The sequence below is a fragment of the Saccoglossus kowalevskii genome, chromosome 14 (assembly GCF_978046115.1).
Source record: "Saccoglossus kowalevskii chromosome 14, keSacKowa6.1, whole genome shotgun sequence".
NCBI lineage: Eukaryota > Metazoa > Hemichordata > Enteropneusta > Harrimaniidae > Saccoglossus > Saccoglossus kowalevskii.
The window spans coordinates 21,345,372-21,370,063 of record NC_140654.1 but is presented as its reverse complement, the minus strand read 5'-3'; the positions used below and the strand labels follow the sequence as shown (position 1 = coordinate 21,370,063).

Below are 24,692 nucleotides of genomic sequence, written 5' to 3'. Positions count from 1 at the left end.
AACCTGACTTGTGCAAGCTGTTCCCCGGGCAACGCCTCTTTCTCAAAACCGAATAAACGCACCATAGATACTTCTGATTTGTTCAACACCTAACCACCATTAGAAAGAAACTTATTGGGATTACATTCGCGAGGGTTGGTCCATTCATTCCTGTCGTAGTTCGCAGGTCGCAATTCTGTTGTGTTATCGTGTGAATGTATAATCGTCATCAGGGAAATTAATATTTGTCACAGAAGCTCTTGGATGCCTGCATATATCACCGAGGCGTTAGTGTTGAACAGGGGAATATACGGACTATTCTTCCTACCCCAAACGCCACTGAACTGTATAATACTAAATTTATACAAATAAATAAAATGGCGAGGCTATTATAGAGCCCTATTTTTTACCATAGCGCGTAACAACGAGCAAACTCTATCCATTTCCTAAACCAGCCTCGGGGCTATTCTAATTTGGAGAACATAACGCCCTATTGTGCTGTCGTTAGTGCTCTAATCGTAATGTTTAGGGAGTTTTTGTGGGATAACATGTGATGAGACTTGACCTTCTTGATCGTCACACAAATAAATGGAAATAAATTATTTTAAGTGAGCGAATGATATTTGAAATATACAAACGATAATACAGCAATTTTAATAAAGCGCACGAAATCTCGGTTGTTACGTTTGTTCTTGATAGGAAGGTTGGTAAATAAATATCGAGTAATATAATACTAATGCTGACCTACTTTTAAACTTAGACATTTTTGTTTGAAGACAATGGTGTTTATTATCATGCCATAAAATACCTGTTGTTTGACCCCGTTTCGGTGCATTAGGTTTATGCACAAGTAAAAGAGAATGCCGTAATTTAGCACAATAATAATTTACAGTGGTTCCATATCACAAATGCCTCCTAAATGATGACTCTTGAAAAAAATCTTGACCCCCAAGTTCACGACGCCATGTTTGTTTGTAACCGAATGTAACCCATCTCAAATTTTAGTATCCGTTGTATTTTTATTTATTTGTGTCGCAAATGATTACTTTACTTACAGACGCAACATGGCGAGCTTGAGTACTGGGACAAGTTTTCAATAAATTGAAGAACACTATATTGGCAATTATGAATATATTATACAAACTTCACTTTGGTAATTGACTTTAGGCACGTATTGTATATAAAACAAAACAATGAAGCAATCTGATTGGTCTAGAATCCCTAGGTAGATATTTATCTATGGAAGATTCAATTTTTTTAATTTAAAGTTTAAAATTTAAGTTTCATGATACATCTGAAATTTGACGTTATCTATTGGCTTTCCAATTATGTCATATTCAGAGTTTGTTTGTGGATATTCATAGGTTATATATAAAACTCTTGAGAATAATTTCACAATTTCAATATACAACGTAACAAAAACAATGACGGTCAATTCCGACACGTTCATTATCCGGTCACATGTGTACTACGTTCACGCACGACGTAATACAGTTCTAGGTCTTTTATTCCGTGTTCTAGGATTTTTTGACTGTTAATATTGGGGAGAAAACAAGGTCGGGCAACCGGCACGGTTTAATGAATTGATATTTCGTGCTAGATACACCGGTAACACGATAATACATATGTCAGAAGGTCGCAACACGATTGTACATGATATTCAGACAAGCGTCTGGTATGATAAAGCCTTTCTTGGTGTATAAACCTTCGAATAGTATTTGGATAGATTAAACACTTCATGCCAAAATGAGCGAACTCGAGCGTTCCGGAGACATAGTGTAGGTGGGACGAGCACTTTTTTTCAAATAGAATTTGCATAGATATTGACCCGTAAAGAATGTGAGGTTAGCCTTAACCGCAGAGCTTAATGCCCTGGTCTAATAGAGCTGTTGTACCGGCACTACAATTTACCGTGAACAAATTGCACAGTCAGGTAAAACTGGGAACGAATGCGATTCAACATGGAAGGTACAGTCACGTCAGTTCTACTGGCAGGTATTGCCACTTTACTCGCATATCTGTTTCTATTCCGGAATGCAGAAAGACGGCGGCCATTGCCAGGCATGCCCGGACCACGGGGATGGCCCGTAGTTGGATCGCTGTTCTCACTTGGTGAGTTACCTCATTTAAGACTTATGGAAATGTCGTGTACCTATGGCAACGTGTATCAACTTCGTCTTGGCAGTCAATACGTCGTCGTCGTGAATGGAATACGAGCGATAAAAGAATCCTTACTTAAACAGTCGGTGCGTTTTGCAGGACGGCCTGCATTTCCATCGATGAACTTTACGAGCAAGTACGTGGGTATTGTGTTTGACACCTATGACGATATGTGGAAATATCAACGGAAGATAATCGATTCTTCACTTAAGCCGTTCACGAGTGGGCCAACTGCTCTAGAAGAGGTGGTCACATCAGCGGCAGTGGATGTTGTGAACAACTTGACCAACCATGGTAACTGTGGGAATGGAAAACAGTCTGACCCGTATGACGATTTATACACGGCTGTAGGTAACGTGACCTGTTTCGTCTTATTCGGAAAACGCTACAGTCACGATGATGATAATTTTAAAAAGGTGTTGTATTATAGCAAGAGGTTTGTTGCGGCGATCACGGGGAAGGGGAACATCGTCGACTATCTACCATGGATGACATTTGCAATGAGAAAGGCGTTCGCCAAAGTTGCTGATGACTTAAGCCTAATTACCAGGTTCGTTGGTGAACAGATTAACCATCACAGTTCCCATCGCGATGGGATTGGGAGTGTGATGGATAGTCTGATTCGAATACGCAACGATTCGGAAAGGACTGAGGGTTGTGCGCTGAAAACAAAAACAGATGTTGAGAGAGTGTTGTGTTGTTTATTTGGGGCTGGTTATGAAAACACCACTAGCACCCTGTACTACTTGATTCTTTACATGATAATACATCCGGAAATTCAATACAAAGTTCACGAAGAGATTGACAGAGTAGTAAGCAGAGATCGACTACCGACACTTTCTGATCGAGCAAAATTGCCATACACAGATGCTGTCCTCCAGGAAGTTATCCGTCATGCGTCGCTTGCACCTTTGACCGTACCGTATTCGACCTTAAAGGACACGGATCTCCTTGGGTATAAAATCCCGAAAGATACGCCCATATTTGTAAACCTGTGGTCAGCAAACTACGACGAAAACGAGTGGGAAGACCCACACCGATTTAACCCCGATCGATTTCTTTCGGCCGACGGCTTGTCAGTGAAGAAATCACAGGTTGCTAAGATGGTTGCATTCGGCATGGGGAAACGACGGTGCCCAGGGGAGCAGCTGGCACAATTGCAATTGTTTCTGTTCTTCGCGATTTTCATGCATCAGTGCCACTTTGAAAAGTGTGAAGGTGACAATCCACAGTTGACAAGTGTGTATGGATTGACTTTACGCCCAGTGCCATTCAGAGTTGTCACGAAGCACAGAGGACCAGACTAGGAATGAAGTGAGCTAAATGTTTTGAGAAACCGGGCGAGAGAAAAGTTTTTTGTTTTGTTTATTTTTGAAATACACTTTTGACATCTTGTAGGGGAAACTAAATCGTACGTTATTGGGAAAACATATTTTCGTTTGTTGGACATCAACCAGAGCATAATTTTTGTAATTACTAAATATATATATTAGGTAATATGTATTGTATTTTGCTATGCATACTACGTGTATTTTTTGTATTATATTAATTGGGATTTTCTCCCTGTTCATAGTATCTTAACTGCAGTGTTATTATATTTTATCACACTTTATTCAAAGAGGGAAAACATGTCAGTGGAACAGGATGGTGACGTAACATGTAGTTTCGTTTATATTCTTATTCAGATTAAAATATGATGTATTGACGTCTTATATTTTATTTTTCTACTATATTTTTGTATAACTTTGATATTTGTCATTACATTTATATTATGTTGTCTATTTTACCTATCGAAGTACATTTTTTCAACTTTTAAATACTACCTACATATAAAAAATAAATGAAATTTAGATGAAAAATGACTAAATGTTTCAAAAAAAATTATTAATATTGACATCTTTATTTGCAAAACTGAATAGATAATTGAAAAAGGCGGAAATTAATTATTCTCTTTCATCGTGTTCATATATTCATTTAATTGTCACACAATGTTGTATTCCACTAGTTGGCCAGCGACTGGACATAAGTTATTTTTTAAAGGTCGTGTGACAATATGACGTAATAAGACCAGCCGTATTGAGTTTGAATAAAGGTTAATATGAATTGTGAAAACGGAGCGTTTGTTTGTTTATATATCTCCTCCAACCATGATGAATTGTTCTAAGTATGAACACGTAGCAAGAGGTTTTATTGCCAACATTTGTACTGCATAAGCATAGTAAAGTTCGACAATAAACGCTATAGAAAGTTTCAGCAGAATTCCGGGTCAATGTACTTTTGGATAGCAAAATTGAATGAGAAATGAGGTCACCGGACAATTTTCCGTCGGAAAGTCATGAGAGAAGGTCAGAATTTGCATTTCGTGTTGGTTCGTGTAAGGTCAGATTTATTCACCTTGTTTCGAAATTTTGCCTGGCGCAAGATGAAACAGTCAGATATTATTATTGATTTGAATTTTAATAATTGTAAGATACATGATTTAGTCAGTGTTATAATAGTGTTTCATTATATAATTCGAACCGAGCTGCCTCAATGTTGTTTAGGGAAGGAAATTGTACGCGTCGGCCTGGATATCACACTAATAAATGTTGTTAAAGTATAAAGGGACGGGTAATTAAAAAAGAGCTATTTACTTTAGTATTGACACTTTGAGACGATTGCAAACTCTCGAGAAAAAACTCTTTGTCGTTACGCTTTCATGCGCAAAACACTGACTTTGTATGTATTGGTGTCAAACGTTGACAGCACACTCCGAGTCGACTGAGGGTCACCATAGGTTTAATCAAAGCATTAGTGATTTGTTCTCCTGGTCTTTCTGTCCCGTCTATTTTGTTTTCTGATTTGTTTTAACTACGTTTTGCACTCTGACGCATTTGGGATAACCCAGAAATTTGAGGTACCACGTCACGACTGTGCAAAGTAGGTTTTCGAAGTAAACGCACCACAGGAGTATCCACGTGAGAACACGTTCTATCACCCAAACAGTTAGCACAGGGCAAGGTTGCTAAATAAGTGTGCACAGGCACGGGAAAACAATTGAAACGATCACATGTTTTTTTTACAAATCTGCCAGTCACTTCATCTTAATTTTTTTCAAACTTAGTTCACAGAACACTTGTTCATAAATATTTCGAGTTAAAAAAACGAATGAATTTTTCACGTATAGCCCTAGGCATTATTCCCATAATCGACGTAAAGTGATATAATGAAACCGGGTTCCCAACGTTTTGTATTTGACCTTCTAAAGTAAATGACAATATAATCACACAAAGGCACTCTCACTCAAAATTCAAACTAGTACCGCCTCCCCTCTACCGCCCGCAGCGATCGTCTCGTATTCTGTCTGATCAACATCACCCCTACCGTATCCACTGCGAGACGCGTCATACTTTTTAATTTGACAATAAAACAAATCCGTGTCGTTCAAAACATCCAGCTTATCAATTTCACTTAGAGCTAGGTTGTCAATTTCCACAACGGAATTCTAACACATTTTACGAAGTTGCACCACTGGGTCAATTCGAGCAAACATAGAAATAATCCTGCCAACAATAACTGTAAACCGTTTAATTTACAAAATACGCTATCCTATGTGTGACATGAAGGATAATGCAGACCACCATTGACCAGCAACGTCGCTTGTTTTGAGTGAGACCAAACCTACTTCTTAGGAAATTTGTAAAGTGCAGCGATGATAATATATGTATCTTGTTTAGAACGTATTATGATGATATTTATTGTTCACAGTTGTGGTGCTTTTTTAACAAAGCGACTCTTAATTCTTTGAAAGTTTCTTATAAAAACCTATTTCGTAGACTACTTGAATAACAATATGACCACAGTGCCCGATCTATGTTTGTTGCTAACCTTGTCAAATCATTTTATGAAATTTACAGAATTATTGTAAATTTGGAAAGCGTGCTTGCTCGTCCAACAACAGTATATTGACTAGTTTATGGAACAGTGACGTGAGATGGAAGTCAGCCTTGTTACAGCCATGGAATGAAATGCTATACTGAAACGTTATGTGCAATTAAGTAATAGCAAGCGAACTATTGTTTCCTGTTCATATTTCTTATTCATTTACTGTTATTATTTTTTTGATATGAACTCTTTTGTCTGAAATAAAGAAATAAATAAATCAGATCAGATACAAATATCCCACAATTATCTCAGTAAACGATGACGCAACCATTCCACTTTGAGAAATTGAAACTAATGACATCTCATACAAATAAATACCCAATGTTAAAGCGGGAGGGCCGTCACCTGCGCACGCGTGAGAATTGAGTCCCAAGCGATAATAACAGCACACACTAAAAACGCAAAAGCTCATGAAGCAGACAGTTGTTTGTAAACAACGACGCGCTATGACCATCTGACGCATGCGCAGGTGACAACTCTCCCGCTTTAAGGTAGAAATTAATTTTAGAACATATAGGAGTGACGATGTTTCGTGCCAAAATATGTCTACTATTAATCATTTAAGTATCAACAGTATGTTGACTTTTTTTTTCGAAATTTTTTTCAAATACTATGCATTAAGTGGCAATTTAGCACCGGTTTCCATATATCAGAACGGGACAATCATTTCGGCATTAAAGACACACTAAAAATAATGCCATTTTCAAAACTTCTAGAAATGAACAAGTACATTGTTAGACATTGTGTACGTAACTTAAATATTGAACATCGTTTCTTGCCATAGGAAACATTGGAAAATATCATAGGACAGAATATGCTATTTTCACTCCATTTCGTATATCGCTTTTCACCGAACCGAGTACGGTGACACTATATTTGTATTCCATTTTCTCGTTCCTCGTGACATGAAAGGTCATATATGTAAAAATAAACAAAAGAAAATTAATATTTCAATTGAATAGCATTCTATTTTAGAATAGCACTTTTTGTCTCTTTTAAAAATCTAGATTTTTTTAAATGATTCGGGATTAAAAAAACTTTAGTCACGCATCGTTTCTATCCTAGGAAACAGAATTCAAAGAACTAAGATTATTTAAGGGTGATCCAAACAGTTCTTTGACATTACCAATTCTTTGTGAATGACTCTCCAGCGAATTCACTCAGTTAACAGTTAACTGTAGTTGTAATGAAGGAAGCGTATGCAATTAATGTTGGTCACAGGAAGGTGGGGTAGGGTTAGAGTTAGGAGTAGGGGTTGGGGTACAGTGAAACGTCTATCCATAATTAGATTGCGTGTTGATATATGGATGATTGTTTTTCTCAACAAAAATGGGTTCAACATTTAGAGATGTGAAGCCAATTAATACAGATACCACCTATAGTATAGTTCTGTGGTGCCATCACTCTGGCAGAAGTCAAACAGTGAGCGGAGCAAATTGTTAAATTCTTGTGTTTCAAATCTTACATAAATTTATTTTTGCTCTACATATTTGCGTTACGACTAACCAGACATTTCTTTATTGCCTCTAACATGTGTCTAATATGTTTACAACTGAACAAAAAAGCGTTTTCGTTTATGATAAATTACATTATATTGCCTTTATAAAAAATAAATTTTCAAACAAAATTATTCAGACAAGCTCAAACGTTCCTGATTTAAAGCGGCGGGGTCGTCACCTTCGAATCAACGGGAATTCTTGAGCTCCAAGCGACGTAAACAACGCACGCTAAAAACGCAAAGGTTCATGGGTAGACGTTTTTTTTGTAAGAAACGACACGCTATGGTGACGACAATTAACTGATTGTACAATTAGAAACATAAACAAAATTGTTCCGATATGATTAACCCGCAACTCAAGTTGTTTCCCGGTATTATTTTTTCTCCATTTGCTTTTTGAAAAATAAAAACATCGTACATTATCCCCCTTCATATCGAAAATTAGACACAAATTTGTGTTTAGATAACACCTTGGGCAGTAGTGATAAATCCAGCCATCTGTTGACAAATGATTACACAGAAATCTAAACCACTCTTGTTTTACGACTCCAATGCTTTGCAAAACTCTACATACCCAACAACACTGAACACATTCTCGCCAGCTTTTAAAAAGTTATCTGCGGGGAATTATGACCAGTAATACCATGCACTGATTGAGAGGGAGGTGCACCAGGCAAATAATACCTGCAATAAGACATTGCCATTGTATCCTGTCCTGTCCATTTCTTATACAATATTTTAAAAGTTAAAATATATAAAATTGTTGTATTAAGACTCGACTCGTATTCTTTCGAGTTATATCGAGAGCACGTGCCATAAAAATAATGCCACATGAGGGCGCATATCCCGCGTGTTTTAATCCCGATAAAACGGTGAAAAAGTTTCAATCGTTATAATCGTCCAGGGTCACTTTACCTAATTTTAAGAAGAACTTCTAAATTTTAAGGACAATCCAGACAGTTTCATTAAAGTTCTTGGAGATCTCTGATACTTTTGTTTTATATGGCCAATTGCTTTAGAATGTTATATACAAAAAAAGTTGGGGTCGCGGATTCATTTTTTGGTGAAAAACGTGATATCACTTTGTGGAGATAGTAAATAGGATAAGAGTTCTTCATGGCCTCTCACCTGTCACTCTAATACTAACCTAGCCCCTCCAATACCTCTCCCCTTTCAATTGTATGAATTCATTTTTGGGTCACTTATAATTATTTGACGGGGCATATTGAATTACATTGGGGGACTCGGACCGGAGTGTTAGGGAAGACACAGACGCAAGAGAAAAAATCACAAACGCCTTGATTTAACCCTTCTCTGACGCACATTCAGAGGCCGCTGACATTTCAGTGTGTCACGGCAACACCGATACATACAAAATCAGTGTTTTGTGCATACAAGCGTTACGACAAAACATGTTTTTTTTTTAGAATCGTCTAACAGTGTCACTACTAAAATAAATTGCTTTTTGTTTATTTACCCTTCCCTTACTTTAATAAACCTTACTCGAGTGATATCCCAGATGCCACGTACAATTCCCTAACAATATCCTACACACCTTAAGGCATTTTGGTTTGAATTGTATAATAATGAAAAAACTATTATAACACTGCAAACTGACTAAATTACATGTCATTATATTTCTTAACAATATTAGAATTCCTATCTGAGTGTTTCGTCTTGCACCGGGCAAGCACAATTTCGAAACATGATGTAACAATCTGACCATACAAACCAACACAAAATGCAAATTTTGACCATTTTCCATGACATTTCTGAGTCGTAAATTGTCTGGTAACCTAATTAATTCATAAAAATGTAATTCTACTGGACTTTTCTTAAACGTGAGATTGAAATTTAATAGTCAAGTTCATGTGGTGGGTGTACAATCAATATGGAAGGTGTAGTTATACAAATGTTGGCATTGAAATTTCCTGATACGTGAACACCGCGGTAATACTTTGTTAGTCCCCGTTCGGACGCAGATAAATCAGTTGTTTTTAAATACTTTATTTCAGAGAATTTATAAACATTTTCCTGGAGCCATCAGGTTGATAAGTCGCAGCACCAACTGATTGTTTTACCCTATTTAATAAAGTATGATAATAATACAATAACACTGGAGTTACGATAATAAGAATAAAGATCGAGAATCACTATATAATGAAATAAAAGTAAACGTAATATACATGGTAAGGTACAATACAATAATACTTGTGTATATTTAGTAATTAAAAAAATTGTATAAATGCAGTGGTGTATATCCAACACGTGAAACTGGGTTTTCCTAATAACAGATAGTTTTCCTTACATGATGACAATTTTTAGCGTATTTAAAAAATAAACAAAAGAAAAAAACTAGCGGCCTGTCGGTTGAGATAGCTCCGCTGTTATCAGTGCACATTGCAATTAAAGAACAGAAGATATGATTCGAAAATGAACAATATGTATAGTAGTAAAGCAATCAGACTTTTTATAACTTTTTATCAAAAATACTCATTAAAATAGGATAATTGAAGAACAAAATCATCACGAAAAGAACAAATCTGAGAGAGGTCTACATATATGCTTATGTAGTATATATAATATCAAAGGAATTAGACTTGCGGTTTTAACAAGGAGTCGTAAATATCACTTTTTACCAAAAAATGACAAAAATATTCATGAAAATTAGAGAATTAAAGATATCATCACGAAATGAACAAATCTGAAAGAGGACCATATGTACTACATAGAAATGTAATATCAAAGCAATTGGACCAGCGGTTTTTTCAAGAAGTCAAAAATATCACTTTTTACCAAAAATGACAAAAATATTCATGAAAATTAGAGAATTAAAGATATCATCACAACATGAACAAATCTGATTATCATACCAAGTATCACAGGATTCGGGCTAGGGGTTTTCAAGAAGAAGTCGAAAATAGCATTTTTGACCAATAATGACAAAAAATATTCGCTATAAATAAGACAATTGAACATATCCACACCCAAGGTACCTTCCTAGAAAGTTTCACAGCGATACAGTTTGTGGTTATTAAAAAGAAGTCGAAAATGTAAAGTTAGCGATGACGGCGACGGCGACGACGGAGACGCCGGACGCCGGACGCCGGACGCCGTAGGACAATCAGTAATACCATAAGCTCCGCTCGACTTCGTCGACAGCGGAGCTAAAAACACCTTTTCGCCCTGTTATTCAAAATAGTAGCTCACTCAATTCCTAGTACTGGTCCTCTTTGCTTCGTGACAACTCTGAATGGCACTGGTCGTAAAGTCAATCCATACACACTTGTCAACTGCGGATTGTCACCTTCACACTTTTCAAATTGGCACTGATGCATGAAAATCGCGAAAAACAGGAACAATTCCAATTGTGCCAGCTGCTGACCTGGGCATCGCTTTTTCCCTAAACCAAAAGCAACAATCTTAGCGACCTGTGATTTCTTCACTGACAAGCCGTCGTCAGAAAGAAATCGATCAGGGTTGAATCGATGTGGGTCTTTCCACTCGCTTTCGTCGTAGTTTACAGACCACAGGTTCACGAATATAGGCGTCTCTTTCGGGATTGTGTACCCAAGAATATCCGTGTCGTTCAAGGTCGAATATGGTATCGACAACGGGAAAAGCGACGCATGACGGATAACTTCCTGTACGACGGCATCTGTATATGGCAATTTTGCTCGATCAGAAAGTGTCGGTAGTCGATCTCTGGTTACTACTCTGTCAATTTCTTCGTGTACTTTGCACTGAATTTCCGGATGTATGATCATGTAGAGCACCAAGTAGTATATTGTATTAGTGGTGTTTTCATAGCCAGCCCCAAATAAACAACACAGCATCCGCTTAATATCAGTTTTTGTTTTTAGCGGGCAGCCTTTAGTCTTTCCCGCATCGTTGCGTATTCTAATCATGCTATCCACCACACTTCTTGCTTTATAATTGCTACTTACATGCGAGTTCATCTGCTCATCTATGAACCTGTTAAACTCGTCGAAGTCATTTCCAAGTTTCGCAAACACATTTCTCATTGCAAATGTCATCCATGGTAGATAGTCGATGATGTTTCCCTTTCCCGTGATCGCGGTATCAAACTGCTTACTAAGGTACAGGACCTTTTTGAAATTATTGTCATTGTGACTGTAGCGTTTTCCGAATAGGACGAAGCAGGTTACGTTGCCCACAGCAACGTAAATATCATCATAGGCATCAAATTTTGCGATTCCATGATTGGTCAAGCTGTTCACAACATTCATTGCCGCTGATGTAACTACGTCTTCCAGTGCAGTTGGCCCACTTGTAAATTTCTTGAGCGACGAATCGATTATCACACGCTGACTCTTCCAATTCTCATTATACGAGTCAAACACAACCCCTACATACTTCTTTGTAAAAGTCATCGATGGAAATGCAGGCCGTCCAGCAAAATGCACCGATTTTTTCAGTAAGGATTCCTTTATCGCTCGTATTCCATTCACGACAACGACGTATTGATTACCAAGACGAAGTTGATACACGTTGCCATAAATACGTGCCATTTCCATTAGTTTTAAATGAGGAAACTTACCAAGCGAAAAGAGCGATCCAACTATAGGCCACCCCCGTGGTCCGGGTATGCCTTGTACTGGCCGCCATCTTTCTGCTGTACACAATGTGAGCATATGTGCGAGTAATGTGGTAATTCCTGCCATTAGAACCACGGTTACTAAAAACCGTAGGAGAACAGAAGTAACTGGGTTGTCTGTGATGTTCATGTTTAAAAAGCTGGAATTCGGTGATAAAATGATAGCAGAATAAAAGGCCCGAGTTTTCAATAATTTCAATGTTTTTTTATGTCGTGAACGGTTGGCAGCTACAAAAAGTAGGTCACTGCATCGTGTCTGCGATTACCCACAATCCTATCTGATGTGTATTAATATGCATTGGTTGGTAACAGTTTAGTAAATGTCATCAGTAAACAGCCATCTACGGGTATGATTCATGCATTCTGAAAACATACATTTTATTTCAATTTTTCTTCTTTTTTTCTGCACATCGCTGAATATAGTAGTAGTGTTTTTTGTCAACAGTAAACCAAACCTAGTTTTATAATAACTATGCTATATAATTCGTGTGTGTATCTCAGAAAGTCCCCCAACACCTGGTTGTGGATGAAACAAAGAAATATATATACATATTAGATGTCAGTTAATGAGGGAGAGTACATATGTTGGCCATTATATTTCCTCTGGCATTTTTATCACCTCTATAAATTTGGCCAGAATTTGTGGTATATTTGGCATTCCAATCAAACATTACAAAACATACTTTTGAAAAATAAATACATCAGACTCTTTTGGATAAGCCAGTAAAAGGGTTTAGTAAAAATCAATATATAATAGTACAAATCATAGTGAATTCTGGGTAATTTGTAAAGCTGTGCACCAGTTCAAACTATTTACCGAATATGTCAGCTCCCTAGATTTCTCAAATCTTACTATTGTGAAGCACATTTTCCAACTTTTGATTTTCACTCAATTTCGCATCTAATGTTCATTTCTTCTGTAATTCATACTTTTATGTTCAAAAATATAGTATACAAATTTAAGTTTGTTTGGAAATTAATTTTGTTTAAAGCCAGTTGAAACACTAATCATGTATTCGATGATTTAGAGTAATTTTCTAATAAAATTATTTCAAAGATCTAACTTTAAATAAACCTCATTTGCAAACATTAAATTGATATGCTACTAGTATATTCTTGTGCGAAAATAAGTTTTTATTTGATACAAAATACAGTGAAAAACAAAGGTCGGAGAGCTGTTCCACACGAGCAGAAATTGATAAAGCTAGGAAGCTGACCCATTTGGTTCGGATGATTTCCATAGTAACATAGCAACATGTGAACATGTGTATCCAGCGATTAGACAGATATTATTGGCACAAGCTATCACACGTGTTTTTAATTATTAAATTCGAGATGTTATATAAACGCTGACGAGAATAACCATTTGCTTTTGGTGAAATAGTGGACAGATGGCATTATTATATTTAACAACTTTTCCATACTTAGATTTCAGTATATATTGTTTTGGCCGGTTATTTGTGACCTGTTACCACAAAAAGACCACTTGTTGCAATTAGTATCAGAACTAGATGCATATTGACTGGAATAATCAAGCTGCAGGTCAGTTTACGAGACGTCGATAATTAATGTTTTCGTGATATGAACATTTCTTATACAATATTTTAAAAATTAATATATATATATATATATATAATTGTTGTATTAAGACCCTACTCATATTCTTTCAAGTTATATTGAGAGCACGTGCTATAAAAATAATGCCGCATGAGGGCGCATATCCCGTATGTTTTAATGCTGATAAAACGGTGAAAAACTGTCAATCGTTAAAATCGTCCAGAGTCACTTTATCTAATTTTAAGAAGAACTTCTAAATTTTAGGGCAATCCAGACAGTTCCATTAAAGTTCTTGGACATCTCTGATACTTTGTTACTATATAGCCAATTGCTTTAGAATGTCATATACGAAAAAAATTGGGGTCGCGGATTCATTTTTTTGTAAAAAACGTGATATCACTTTACCCCGATAGTTGACTCTGAGTTAGTATAGGATAAGAGTTCCTCCGGATCCCATTACCCGTTACTCTAATCCTAACACAGCCTCTCAAGTATCTCCCCTCTCTTTCAATTGTATATATCCATTTTTTGGGTCACTTATTTATTATTTGACGGGCATATTGAATTACATTGCGGGACTGGAGTGTTAGGGGTGAGGGGGCATTGAGGAACTTTTTCCGTAAATATCATTCTGAGTGGAAACTTTGAACACGTTCAATTATGGAACAATTCTAACGATTTTGAATTAGACATGATAAAACAGTGTTCCGAGAACTATATTTAAAAAAATGAAAATAATGATAGGGACAAATTTATAGTTTCAATTGTTTGCTACGTGCTAGACATGGGTGATACTACAACGTATAACATACACTGTCGTGACGTAGCACATCACATGTCTGGATCATCCTAAATGAAATGTACCAGGGTACTGTTGATATTAATTGATACAAAAAACGTAGTTAAAACACGACAGAAAACAAGATAGACGGGACAGAAATCACGCTCATTTCCCGACTTGTATTGCTTGAATAACACGAAGGGCGGAACCAAAGACACAGACGCAAGTGAACAAATCACGAACAGTGTCACTACTAAAGTAAATTGCTTTTTGTTTATTTACCCTTCCCTTACTTTAATAAACCTTACTCGAGTGATATCCCAGATGCCACGTACAATTCCCTAACAGTGTCCTACACACCTTAAGGCATTTTGGTTTGAATTGAATAATAATTAAAAAAAACTATTATAACACTGCAAACTGACTAAATTACATGTCATTATATTTCTTAACAATATTATAATTCCTATCTGAGTGTTTCGTCTTGCACCGGGCAAGCACAATTTCGAAACATGATGTAACAATCTGACCATACAAACCAACACAAAATGCAAATTTTGACCATTTTCCATGACATTTCTGAGTCGTAAATTGTCTGGTAACCTAATTAATTCATAAAAATGTAATTCTACTGGACCTTTCTTAAACGTGAGATTGAAATTTAATAGTCAAGTTCATGTGGTGGGTGTACAATCAATATGGAAGGTATGGTTATACAAATGTTGGCATTGAAATTTTCTTTTACGTGAACACCGCGGTAATATTTTGTTAGTCCCCGTTCGGACGCAGTTAAATCAGTGGTTTTTAAATACTTTATTTCAGAGAATTTATAAACATTTTCCTGGAGCCATCAGGTTGATAAGTCTTAGCACTAACTGGTTGTTTTACCCTATTTAATTAAGTATGATAATAATATAATAACACTGGAGTTACGATAATAAGAATAAAGATCGAGAATCACAATATAATGAAATAAAAGTACACGTAATATACACGGTAAAGTACAATACAATACTACTTGTGTATATTTAGTAATTACAAAAATTATATAAATGTAGTGGTCTATATTCAACACGTGAAAATGGGTTTTCCCAATAACAGATAGTTTTCCTGACATGATAAAAAAATTTGGTGTATTTAAAAAATAAACCAAAAAAATAAACTCCCTTTCGCTCTGTTATTCAAAATAGTAGCTCACTTCATTCCTAGTACTGGTCCTCTTTGCTTCGTGACAACTCTGAATGGTACTGGTCGTAAAGTCAACCCATACACACTTGTCAACTGCGGATTGTCACCTTCACACTTTTCAAATTGGCACTGATGCATGAAAATCGCGAAAAACAGGAACAATTCCAATTGTGCCAGCTGCTCACCTGGACATCGCTTTTTCCCTAAACCAAAAGCAACAATCTTTGCCACCTGTGATTTCTTCACTGACAAGCCGTCGTCAGAAAGAAATCGACCAGGGTTGAATCGATGTGGGTCTTTCCACTCGTTTTCGTCGTAGTTTACAGACCACAGGTTCACGAATATAGGCGTCTCTTTCGGGATTGTGTACCCAAGGAGATGCGTGTCGTTCAAGGTCGAATATGGTATCGTCAACGGAGCAAGCGACGCATGACGGATAACTTCCTGCAGGACAGCATCTGTGTAAGGCAATTTTGCTCGATCAGAAAGTGTCGGTAGTCGATCTCTGCCGACTACTCGGTCAATCTCTTTGTGTACTTTGCACTGAATTTCCGGATGTATGATCATGTAGAGTACCAAGTAGTATATTGTGTTAGTGGTGTTTTCATAGCCAGCCCCAAATAAACAACACAGCATCCGCTTAATATCAGTTTTTGTTTTTAGTGGACAACCTTCAGTCTTTTCCGCATCGTTGCATATTCCAATCAGACTATCCATCACACTTCTTGCTTTATAGTTGCTACTTACATGCGAGTTCATCTGCTCATCTATGAACCTGTTAAACTCGTCAAGGTCATCTCCAACTTTCGCGAACACCTTTCTCATTGCAAATGTCATCCATGGTAGATAGTCGACGACGTTTCCCTTCCCCGTGATTGCGGTGGCAAACAGCTTACTAAGATACAGGACCTTTTTGAAATTATTGTCATTGTGACTGTAGCGTTTTCCGAATAGGACGAAGCAGGTTACGTTGCCCACAGCAACGTAAATATCATCATAGGCATCCAATTTTGAGATTTCATGATTGGTCAAGTTGTTCACAACATCCATTGCCGCTGATGTAACTACGTCTTCCAGTGCAGTTGGCCCACTTGTAAATTTCTTGAGCGACGAATCGATTATCACACGCTGACTCTTCCAATTCTCATTATACGAGTCAAACACAACCCCTACATACTTCTTTGTAAAAGTCATCGATGGAAATGCAGGCCGTCCAGCAAAATGCACCGATTTTTTCAGTAAGGATTCCTTTATCGCTCGTATTCCATTCACGACAACGACGTATTGATTACCAAGACGAATTTGATACACGTTGCCATAAATACATGCCATTTCCATTAGTTTTAAATGAGGAAACTTACCAAGCGAAAAGAGCGATCCAACTATAGGCCACCCCCGTGGTCCGGGTATGCCTGGTAATGGCCGCCATCTTTCTGCTGTACACAATGTGAGCATATGTGCGAGTAATGTGGTAATTCCTGCCATTAGAACCACGGTTACTAAAAACCGTAGGAGAACAGAAGTAACTGGGTTGTCTGTGATGTTCATGTTTACAAAGCTGGAATTCGGTGATAAAATGATGGCAGAATAAAAGACCCGAGTTTTCAATACTTTCAATGTTTCTTCATGTCGTGAAAGGTTGGCAGCCACAAAAAGTAGGTCACGACATGTGTCTGCGATTACCCACAATCCTTTCTGATGTGTATTAATATGCATTGGTTGGTAAAAGTTTAGTAAATGTCATCAGTAAACAACCGTCTACGGATATGATTCATGCATTCTGAAAACGTACAGTTTATTTCAATTTTTTTCTTTTTTTTCTGCACATCGCTGAATATAGTAGTAGTGTTTTTTGTCAACAGTAAACCAAACCTAGTTTATAATAACCATGCTATATAATTCGTGTGTAACTCAGAAAGTCCCCCAACACCTGGTTGTGGATGAAACTAAGAAATATACATATTAGATGTCAGGTAATGAGGGCGAGTACTTATGTTGGTTATTATATTTCCCTTGGCATTTTATCACCTCTATGAATTTGGCCAGAGTTTGTGGTATATTTGGCATTTCAATCAAACATTACAAAACATACTTTTGAAAAATAAATACATCAGACTCTTTGGGATAAGCCAGTAAAAGGGATTAGTAAAAATCAATATCCAATGGTACAAATCATAGTGAATACTGGGTAATTTGTAGAGCTGTGCACCAGTTCAAACTATTTACCGAATATGTCAGCTCCCTAGATTTCTCAAATCTTACTAGTGTGAAGCACATTTTCCAACTTTTGATTTTCACTCAATTTTGCATCTAATGTTCATTTCTTCCGTAATTTATACTTTTATGTTCAAAAATATAGTATACAAATTTAAGTTTGTTTGGAAAATAATTTTGTTCAAAGTCAGTTGAAATAACAATCATTCAAAAACACTAATCATGTATTCGATGATTTAAAGCAATTTTCTAATAAAATTATTTCAAAGATCTAACTTTAAATAAACCTCATTTGCAAACATTAAATTGATATACTACTAGTATATTCTTGTGCGAAAATAAGTTTTTACTTGATACAAAATACAGTGAAAAACAAAGGTCGGAGAGCTGTTCCACACGAGCATAAATTGATAAAGCTAGGAAGCTGACCCATTTGGTTCGGATGATTTCCATAGTAACATAGCAACATGTGAACAAGTGTATCCAGCGATTAGACAGATATTATTGGCACAAGCTATCACACGTGTTTTTAATTATTAAATTCGAGATGTTATATAAACGCTGACGAGAATAACCATTTGCTTTTGGTGAAATAGTGGACAGATGGCATTATTATATTTAACAACTTTTCCATACTTAGATTTCAGTATATATTGTTTTGGCCGGTTATTTGTGACCTGTTACCACAAAAAGACCACTTGTTGCAATTAGTATCAGAACTAGATGCATATTGACTGGAATAATCAAGCTGCAGGTCAGTTTACGAGACGTCGATAATTAATGTTTTCGTGATATGAACATTTCTTATACAATATTTTAAAAATTAATATATATATAGATATATAATTGTTGTATTAAGACCCTACTCATATTCTTTCAAGTTATATTGAGAGCACGTGCTATAAAAATAATGCCGCATGAGGGCGCATATCCCGTATGTTTTAATCCTGATAAAACGGTGAAAAACTTTCAATCGTTAAAATCGTCCAGAGTCACTTTATCTAATTTTAAGAAGAACTTCTAAATTTTAGGGCAATCCAGACAGTTCCATTAAAGTTCTTGGACATCTCTGATACTTTGTTACTATATAGCCAATTGCTTTAGAATGTCATATACGAAAAAAATTGGGGTCGCGGATTCATTTTTTTGTAAAAAACGTGATATCACTTTACCCCGATAGTTGACTCTGAGTTAGTATAGGATAAGAGTTCCTCCGGATCCCATTACCCGTTACTCTAATCCTAACACAGCCTCTCAAGTATCTCCCCTCTCTTTCAATTGTATATATCCATTTTTTGGGTCACTTATTTATTATTTGACGGGCATATTGAATTACATTGCGGGACTGGAGTGTTAGGGGTGAGGGGGCATTGAGGAACTTTTTCCGTAAATATCATTCTGAGTGGAAACTTTGAACACGTTCAATTATGGAACAATTCTAACGATTTTGAATTAGACATGATAAAACAGTGTTCCGAGAACTATATTTAAAAAAATGAAAATAAGGATAGGGACAAATTTATAGTTTCAATTGTTTGCTACGTGCTAGACATGGGTGATACTACAACGTATAACATACACTGTCGTGACGTAGCACATCACATGTCTGGATTATCCTAAATGAAATGTACCAGGGTACTGTTGATATTAATTGATACAAAAAACGTAGTTAAAACACGACAGAAAACAAGATAGACGGGACAGAAATCACGCTCATTTCCCGACTTGTATTGCTTGAATAACACGAAGGGCGGAACCAAAGACACAGACGCAAGTGAACAAATCACGAACAGTGTCACTACTAAAGTAAATTGCTTTTTGTTTATTTACCCTTCCCTTACTTTAATAAACCTTACTCGAGTGATATCCCAGATGCCACGTACAATTCCCTAACAGTGTCCTACACACCTTAAGGCATTTTGGTTTGAATTGAATAATAATTAAAAAAAACTATTATAACACTGCAAACTGACTAAATTACATGTCATTATATTTCTTAACAATATTAGAATTCCTATCAATAATACTATCCGAGTGTTTCGTCTTGCACCGGGCAAGCACAATTTCGAAACATGATGTAACAATCTGAGCATACAAACCAACACAAAATGCAAATTTTGACCATTTTCCATGACATTTCTGAGTCGTAAATTGTCTGGTAACCTAATTAATTCATAAAAATGTAATTCTACTGGACTTTTCTTAAACGTGAGATTGAAATTTAATAGTCAAGTTCATGTGGTGGGTGTACAATCAATATGGAAGGTGTAGTTATACAAATGTTGGCATTGAAATTTCCTGATACGTGAACACCGCGGTAATACTTTGTTAGTCCCCGTTCGGACGCAGTTAAATCAGTGGTTTTTAAATACTTTATTTCAGAAAATTTATAAACATTTTCCTGGAGCCATCAGGTTGATAAGTCGCAGCACCAACTGATTGTTTTACCCTATTTAATAAAGTATGATAATAATACAATAACACTGGAGTTACGATAATAAGAATAAAGATCGAGAATCACTATATAATGAAATAAAAGTAAACGTAATATACATGGTAAGGTACAATACAATAATACTTGTGTATATTTAGTAATTAAAAAAATTGTATTAATGCAGTGGTGTATATCCAACACGTGAAACTGGGTTTTCCTAATAACAGATAGTTTTCCTTACATGATGACAATTTTTAGCGTATTTAAAAAATAAACAAAAGAAAAAAACTAGCGGCCTGTCGGTTGAGATAGCTCCGCTGTTATTAATGCACATTGCAATTAAAGAACAGAAGATATGATTCGAAAATGAACAATATGTATAGTAGTAAAGCAATCAGACTTTTTATAACTTTTTATCAAAAATACTCATTAAAATAGGATAATTGAAGAACAAAATCATCACGAAAAGAACAAATCTGAGAGAGGTCTACATATATGCTTATGTAGTATATATAATATCAAAGGAATTAGACTTGCGGTTTTAACAAGGAGTCGTAAATATCACTTTTTACCAAAAAATGACAAAAATATTCATGAAAATTAGAGAATTAAAGATATCATCACGAAATGAACAAATCTGAAAGAGGACCATATGTACTACATAGAAATGTAGTATCAAAGCAATTGGACCAGCGGTTTTTTCAAGAAGTCAAAAATATCACTTTTTACCAAAAATGACAAAAATATTCATGAAAATTAGAGAATTAAAGATATCATCACAACATGAACAAATCTGATTATCATACCAAGTATCACAGGATTCGGGCTAGGGGTTTTCAAGAAGAAGTCGAAAATAGCATTTTTGACCAAAAATGACAAAAAATATTCGCTATAAATAAGACAATTGAACATATCCACACCCAAGGTACCTTCCTAGAAAGTTTCACAGCGATACAGTTTGTGGTTATTAAAAAGAAGTCGAAAATGTAAAGTTAGCGATGACGGCGACGGCGACGACGGCGACGCCGGACGCCGGACGCCGTAGGACAATCAGTAATACCATAAGCTCCGCTCGACTTCGTCGACAGCGGAGCTAAAAACACCTTTTCGCCCTGTTATTCAAAATAGTAGCTCACTCAATTCCTAGTACTGGTCCTCTTTGCTTCGTGACAACTCTGAATGGCACTGGTCGTAAAGTCAATCCATACACACTTGTCAACTGCGGATTGTCACCTTCACACTTTTCAAATTGGCACTGATGCATGAAAATCGCGAAAAACAGGAACAATTCCAATTGTGCCAGCTGCTGACCTGGGCATCGCTTTTTCCCTAAACCAAAAGCAACAATCTTAGCGACCTGTGATTTCTTCACTGACAAGCCGTCGTCAGAAAGAAATCGATCAGGGTTGAATCGATGTGGGTCTTTCCACTCGCTTTCGTCGTAGTTTACAGACCACAGGTTCACGAATATAGGCGTCTCTTTCGGGATTGTGTACCCAAGAATATCCGTGTCGTTCAAGGTCGAATATGGTATCGACAACGGGAAAAGCGACGCATGACGGATAACTTCCTGTACGACAGCATCTGTATATGGCAATTTTGCTCGATCAGAAAGTGTCGGTAGTCGATCTCTGGTTACTACTCTGTCAATTTCTTCGTGTACTTTGCACTGAATTTCCGGATGTATGATCATGTAGAGCACCAAGTAGTATATTGTATTAGTGGTGTTTTCATAGCCAGCCCCAAATAAACAACACAGCATCCGCTTAATATCAGGTTTTGTTTTTAGCGGGCAGCCTTTAGTCTTTCCCGCATCGTTGCGTATTCTAATCATGCTATCCACCACACTTCTTGCTTTATAATTGCTACTTACATGCGAGTTCATCTGCTCATCTATGAACCTGTTAAACTCGTCGAAGTCATTTCCAAGTTTCGCAAACACCTTTCTCATTGCAAATGTCATCCATGGTAGATAGTCGATGATGTTTCCCTTTCCCGTGATCGCGGTATCAAACTGCTTACTAAGGTACAGGACCTTTTTGAAATTATTGTCATTGTGACTGTAGCGTTTTCCGAATAGGACGAAGCAGGTTACGTTGCCCACAGCAACGTAAATATCATCATAGGCATCAAATTTTGCGATTCCATGATTGGTCAAGCTGTTCACAACATTCATTGCCGCTGATGTAACTACGTCTTCCAGTGCAGTTGGCCCACTTGTAAATTTCTTGAGCGACGAATCGATTATCACACGCTGACTCTTCCAATTCTCATTATACGAGTCAAACACAACCCCTACATACTTCTTTGTAAAAGTCATCGATGGAAATGCAGGCCGTCCAGCAAAATGCACCGATTTTTTCAGTAAGGATTCCTTTATCGCTCGTATTCCATTCACGACAACGACGTATTGATTACCAAGACGAAGTTGATACACGTTGCCATAAATACGTGCCATTTCCATTAGTTTTAAATGAGGAAACTTACCAAGCGAAAAGAGCGATCCAACTATAGGCCACCCCCGTGGTCCGGGCATGCCTGGTACTGGCCGCCATCTTTCTGCTGTACACAATGTGAGCATATGTGCGAGTAATGTGGTAATTCCTGCCATTAGAACCACGGTTACTAAAAACCGTAGGAGAACAGAAGTAACTGGGTTGTCTGTGATGTTCATGTTTAAAAAGCTGGAATTCGGTGATAAAATGATAGCAGAATAAAAGGCCCGAGTTTTCAATAATTTCAATGTTTTTTTATGTCGTGAACGGTTGGCAGCTACAAAAAGTAGGTCACTGCATCGTGTCTGCGATTACCCACAATCCTATCTGATGTGTATTAATATGCATTGGTTGGTAACAGTTTAGTAAACGTCATCAGTAAACAGCCATCTACGGGTATGATTCATGCATTCTGAAAACATACATTTTATTTCAATTTTTCTTCTTTTTTTCTGCACATCGCTGAATATAGTAGTAGTGTTTTTGTCAACAGTAAACCAAACCTAGTTTTATAATAACCATGCTATATAATTCGTGTGTGTATCTCAGAAAGTCCCCCAACACCTGGTTGTGGATGAACCAAAGAAATATATATACATATTAGATGTCAGTTAATGAGGGAGAGTACTTATGTTGGGCATTATATTTCCTCTGGCATTTTTATCACCTCTATAAATTTGGCCAGAATTTGTGGTATATTTGGCATTCCAATCAAACATTGCAAAACATACTTTTGAAAAATAAATACATCAGACTCTTTTGGATAAGCCAGTAAAAGGGTTTAGTAAAAATCAATATATAATAGTACAAATCATAGCGAATTCTGGGTAATTTGTAAAGCTGTGCACCAGTTCAAACTATTTACCGAATATGTCAGTTCCCTAGATTTCTCAAATCTTACTATTGTGAAGCACATTTTCCAACTTTTGATTTTCACTCAATTTCGCATCTAATGTTCATTTCTTCTGTAATTTATACTTTTATGTTCAAAAATATAGTATCTAACTTTTTTAAATAAACCTCATTTGCAAACATTAAATTGATATACTACTAGTATATTCTTGTGCGAAAATAAGTTTTTATTTGATACAAAATACAGTGAAAAACAAAGGTCGGAGAGCTGTTCCACACGAACAGAAATTGATAAAGCTAGGAAGCTGACCCATTTGGTTCGGATGATTTCCATAGTAACATAGCAACATGTGAACATGTGTATCCAGCGATTAGACAGATATTATTGGCACAAGCTATCACACGTGTTTTTAATTATTAAATTCGAGATGTTATATAAACGCTGACGAGAATAAGCATTTGCTTTTGGTCAAATAGTGGACAGATGGCATTATTATATTTAACAACTTTTCCATACATAGATTTCAGTATATATGGTTTTGGCCGGTTATTTGTGACCTGTTACCACAAAAAGACTTCTTGTTGCAATTACTAGCAGATCTAGATGCATATTGACTGGAATAGTCAAGCTGCAGGTCAGTTTACGAGATGTCGATTATTAATGTTTTTGTGATATGAACATTTCTTATACAATATTTTAAAAGTTAATATATATAAAATCGTTGTATTAAGACCCTACTCATATTCTTTCAAGTTATATTGAGAGTACGTGCTATAAAAAAAATGCCCAATGAGGGCGCATACCCCCCATGTTTTAATGCAGGTAAAACGGTGAATAAGTTTCAATCGTTATAATAGTCCAGGGTCACTTTATCTAATTTTAAAAAGAACTTCTAAATTTTAGGGCAATCCAGACAGTTTCATCAAAGTTCTTGGAAATCTCTGATACTTTATTATATAGCCAATTGCTTTAGAATGTCGTATAAAAGTTG

At 36.4% G+C, this 24,692-nt stretch overlaps 4 protein-coding genes across 4 annotated transcripts; 1 reads left to right on the top strand and 3 right to left on the bottom strand.

The window, feature by feature from the left end:
- The first annotated feature begins 1,940 nt into the window (after window positions 1-1,940).
- LOC100371800 (cytochrome P450 1A1-like) lies at window positions 1,941-3,446 on the top strand. Its single transcript, XM_002740881.3, has one exon. The coding sequence runs from the start codon at window positions 1,941-1,943 to the stop codon at window positions 3,444-3,446; it is 1,506 nt and encodes a 501-aa protein (XP_002740927.1).
- Window positions 3,447-10,767: 7,321 nt separating this feature from the next.
- On the bottom strand, window positions 10,768-12,372 carry LOC146734573 (cytochrome P450 1A1-like). Its single transcript, XM_085507527.1, has one exon. The coding sequence runs from the start codon at window positions 12,307-12,309 to the stop codon at window positions 10,768-10,770; it is 1,542 nt and encodes a 513-aa protein (XP_085363653.1). The 5' UTR covers window positions 12,310-12,372.
- A 3,339-nt stretch (window positions 12,373-15,711) lies between these two features.
- On the bottom strand, window positions 15,712-17,253 carry LOC100371494 (cytochrome P450 1A1-like). Its single transcript, XM_085507526.1, has one exon. The coding sequence runs from the start codon at window positions 17,251-17,253 to the stop codon at window positions 15,712-15,714; it is 1,542 nt and encodes a 513-aa protein (XP_085363652.1).
- Window positions 17,254-21,485: 4,232 nt separating this feature from the next.
- On the bottom strand, window positions 21,486-23,027 carry LOC146734572 (cytochrome P450 1A1-like). The gene has a single exon (XM_085507525.1). It carries the CDS (start codon window positions 23,025-23,027, stop codon window positions 21,486-21,488), a length of 1,542 nt encoding a protein of 513 aa, XP_085363651.1.
- Window positions 23,028-24,692: the final 1,665 nt, after the last annotated feature.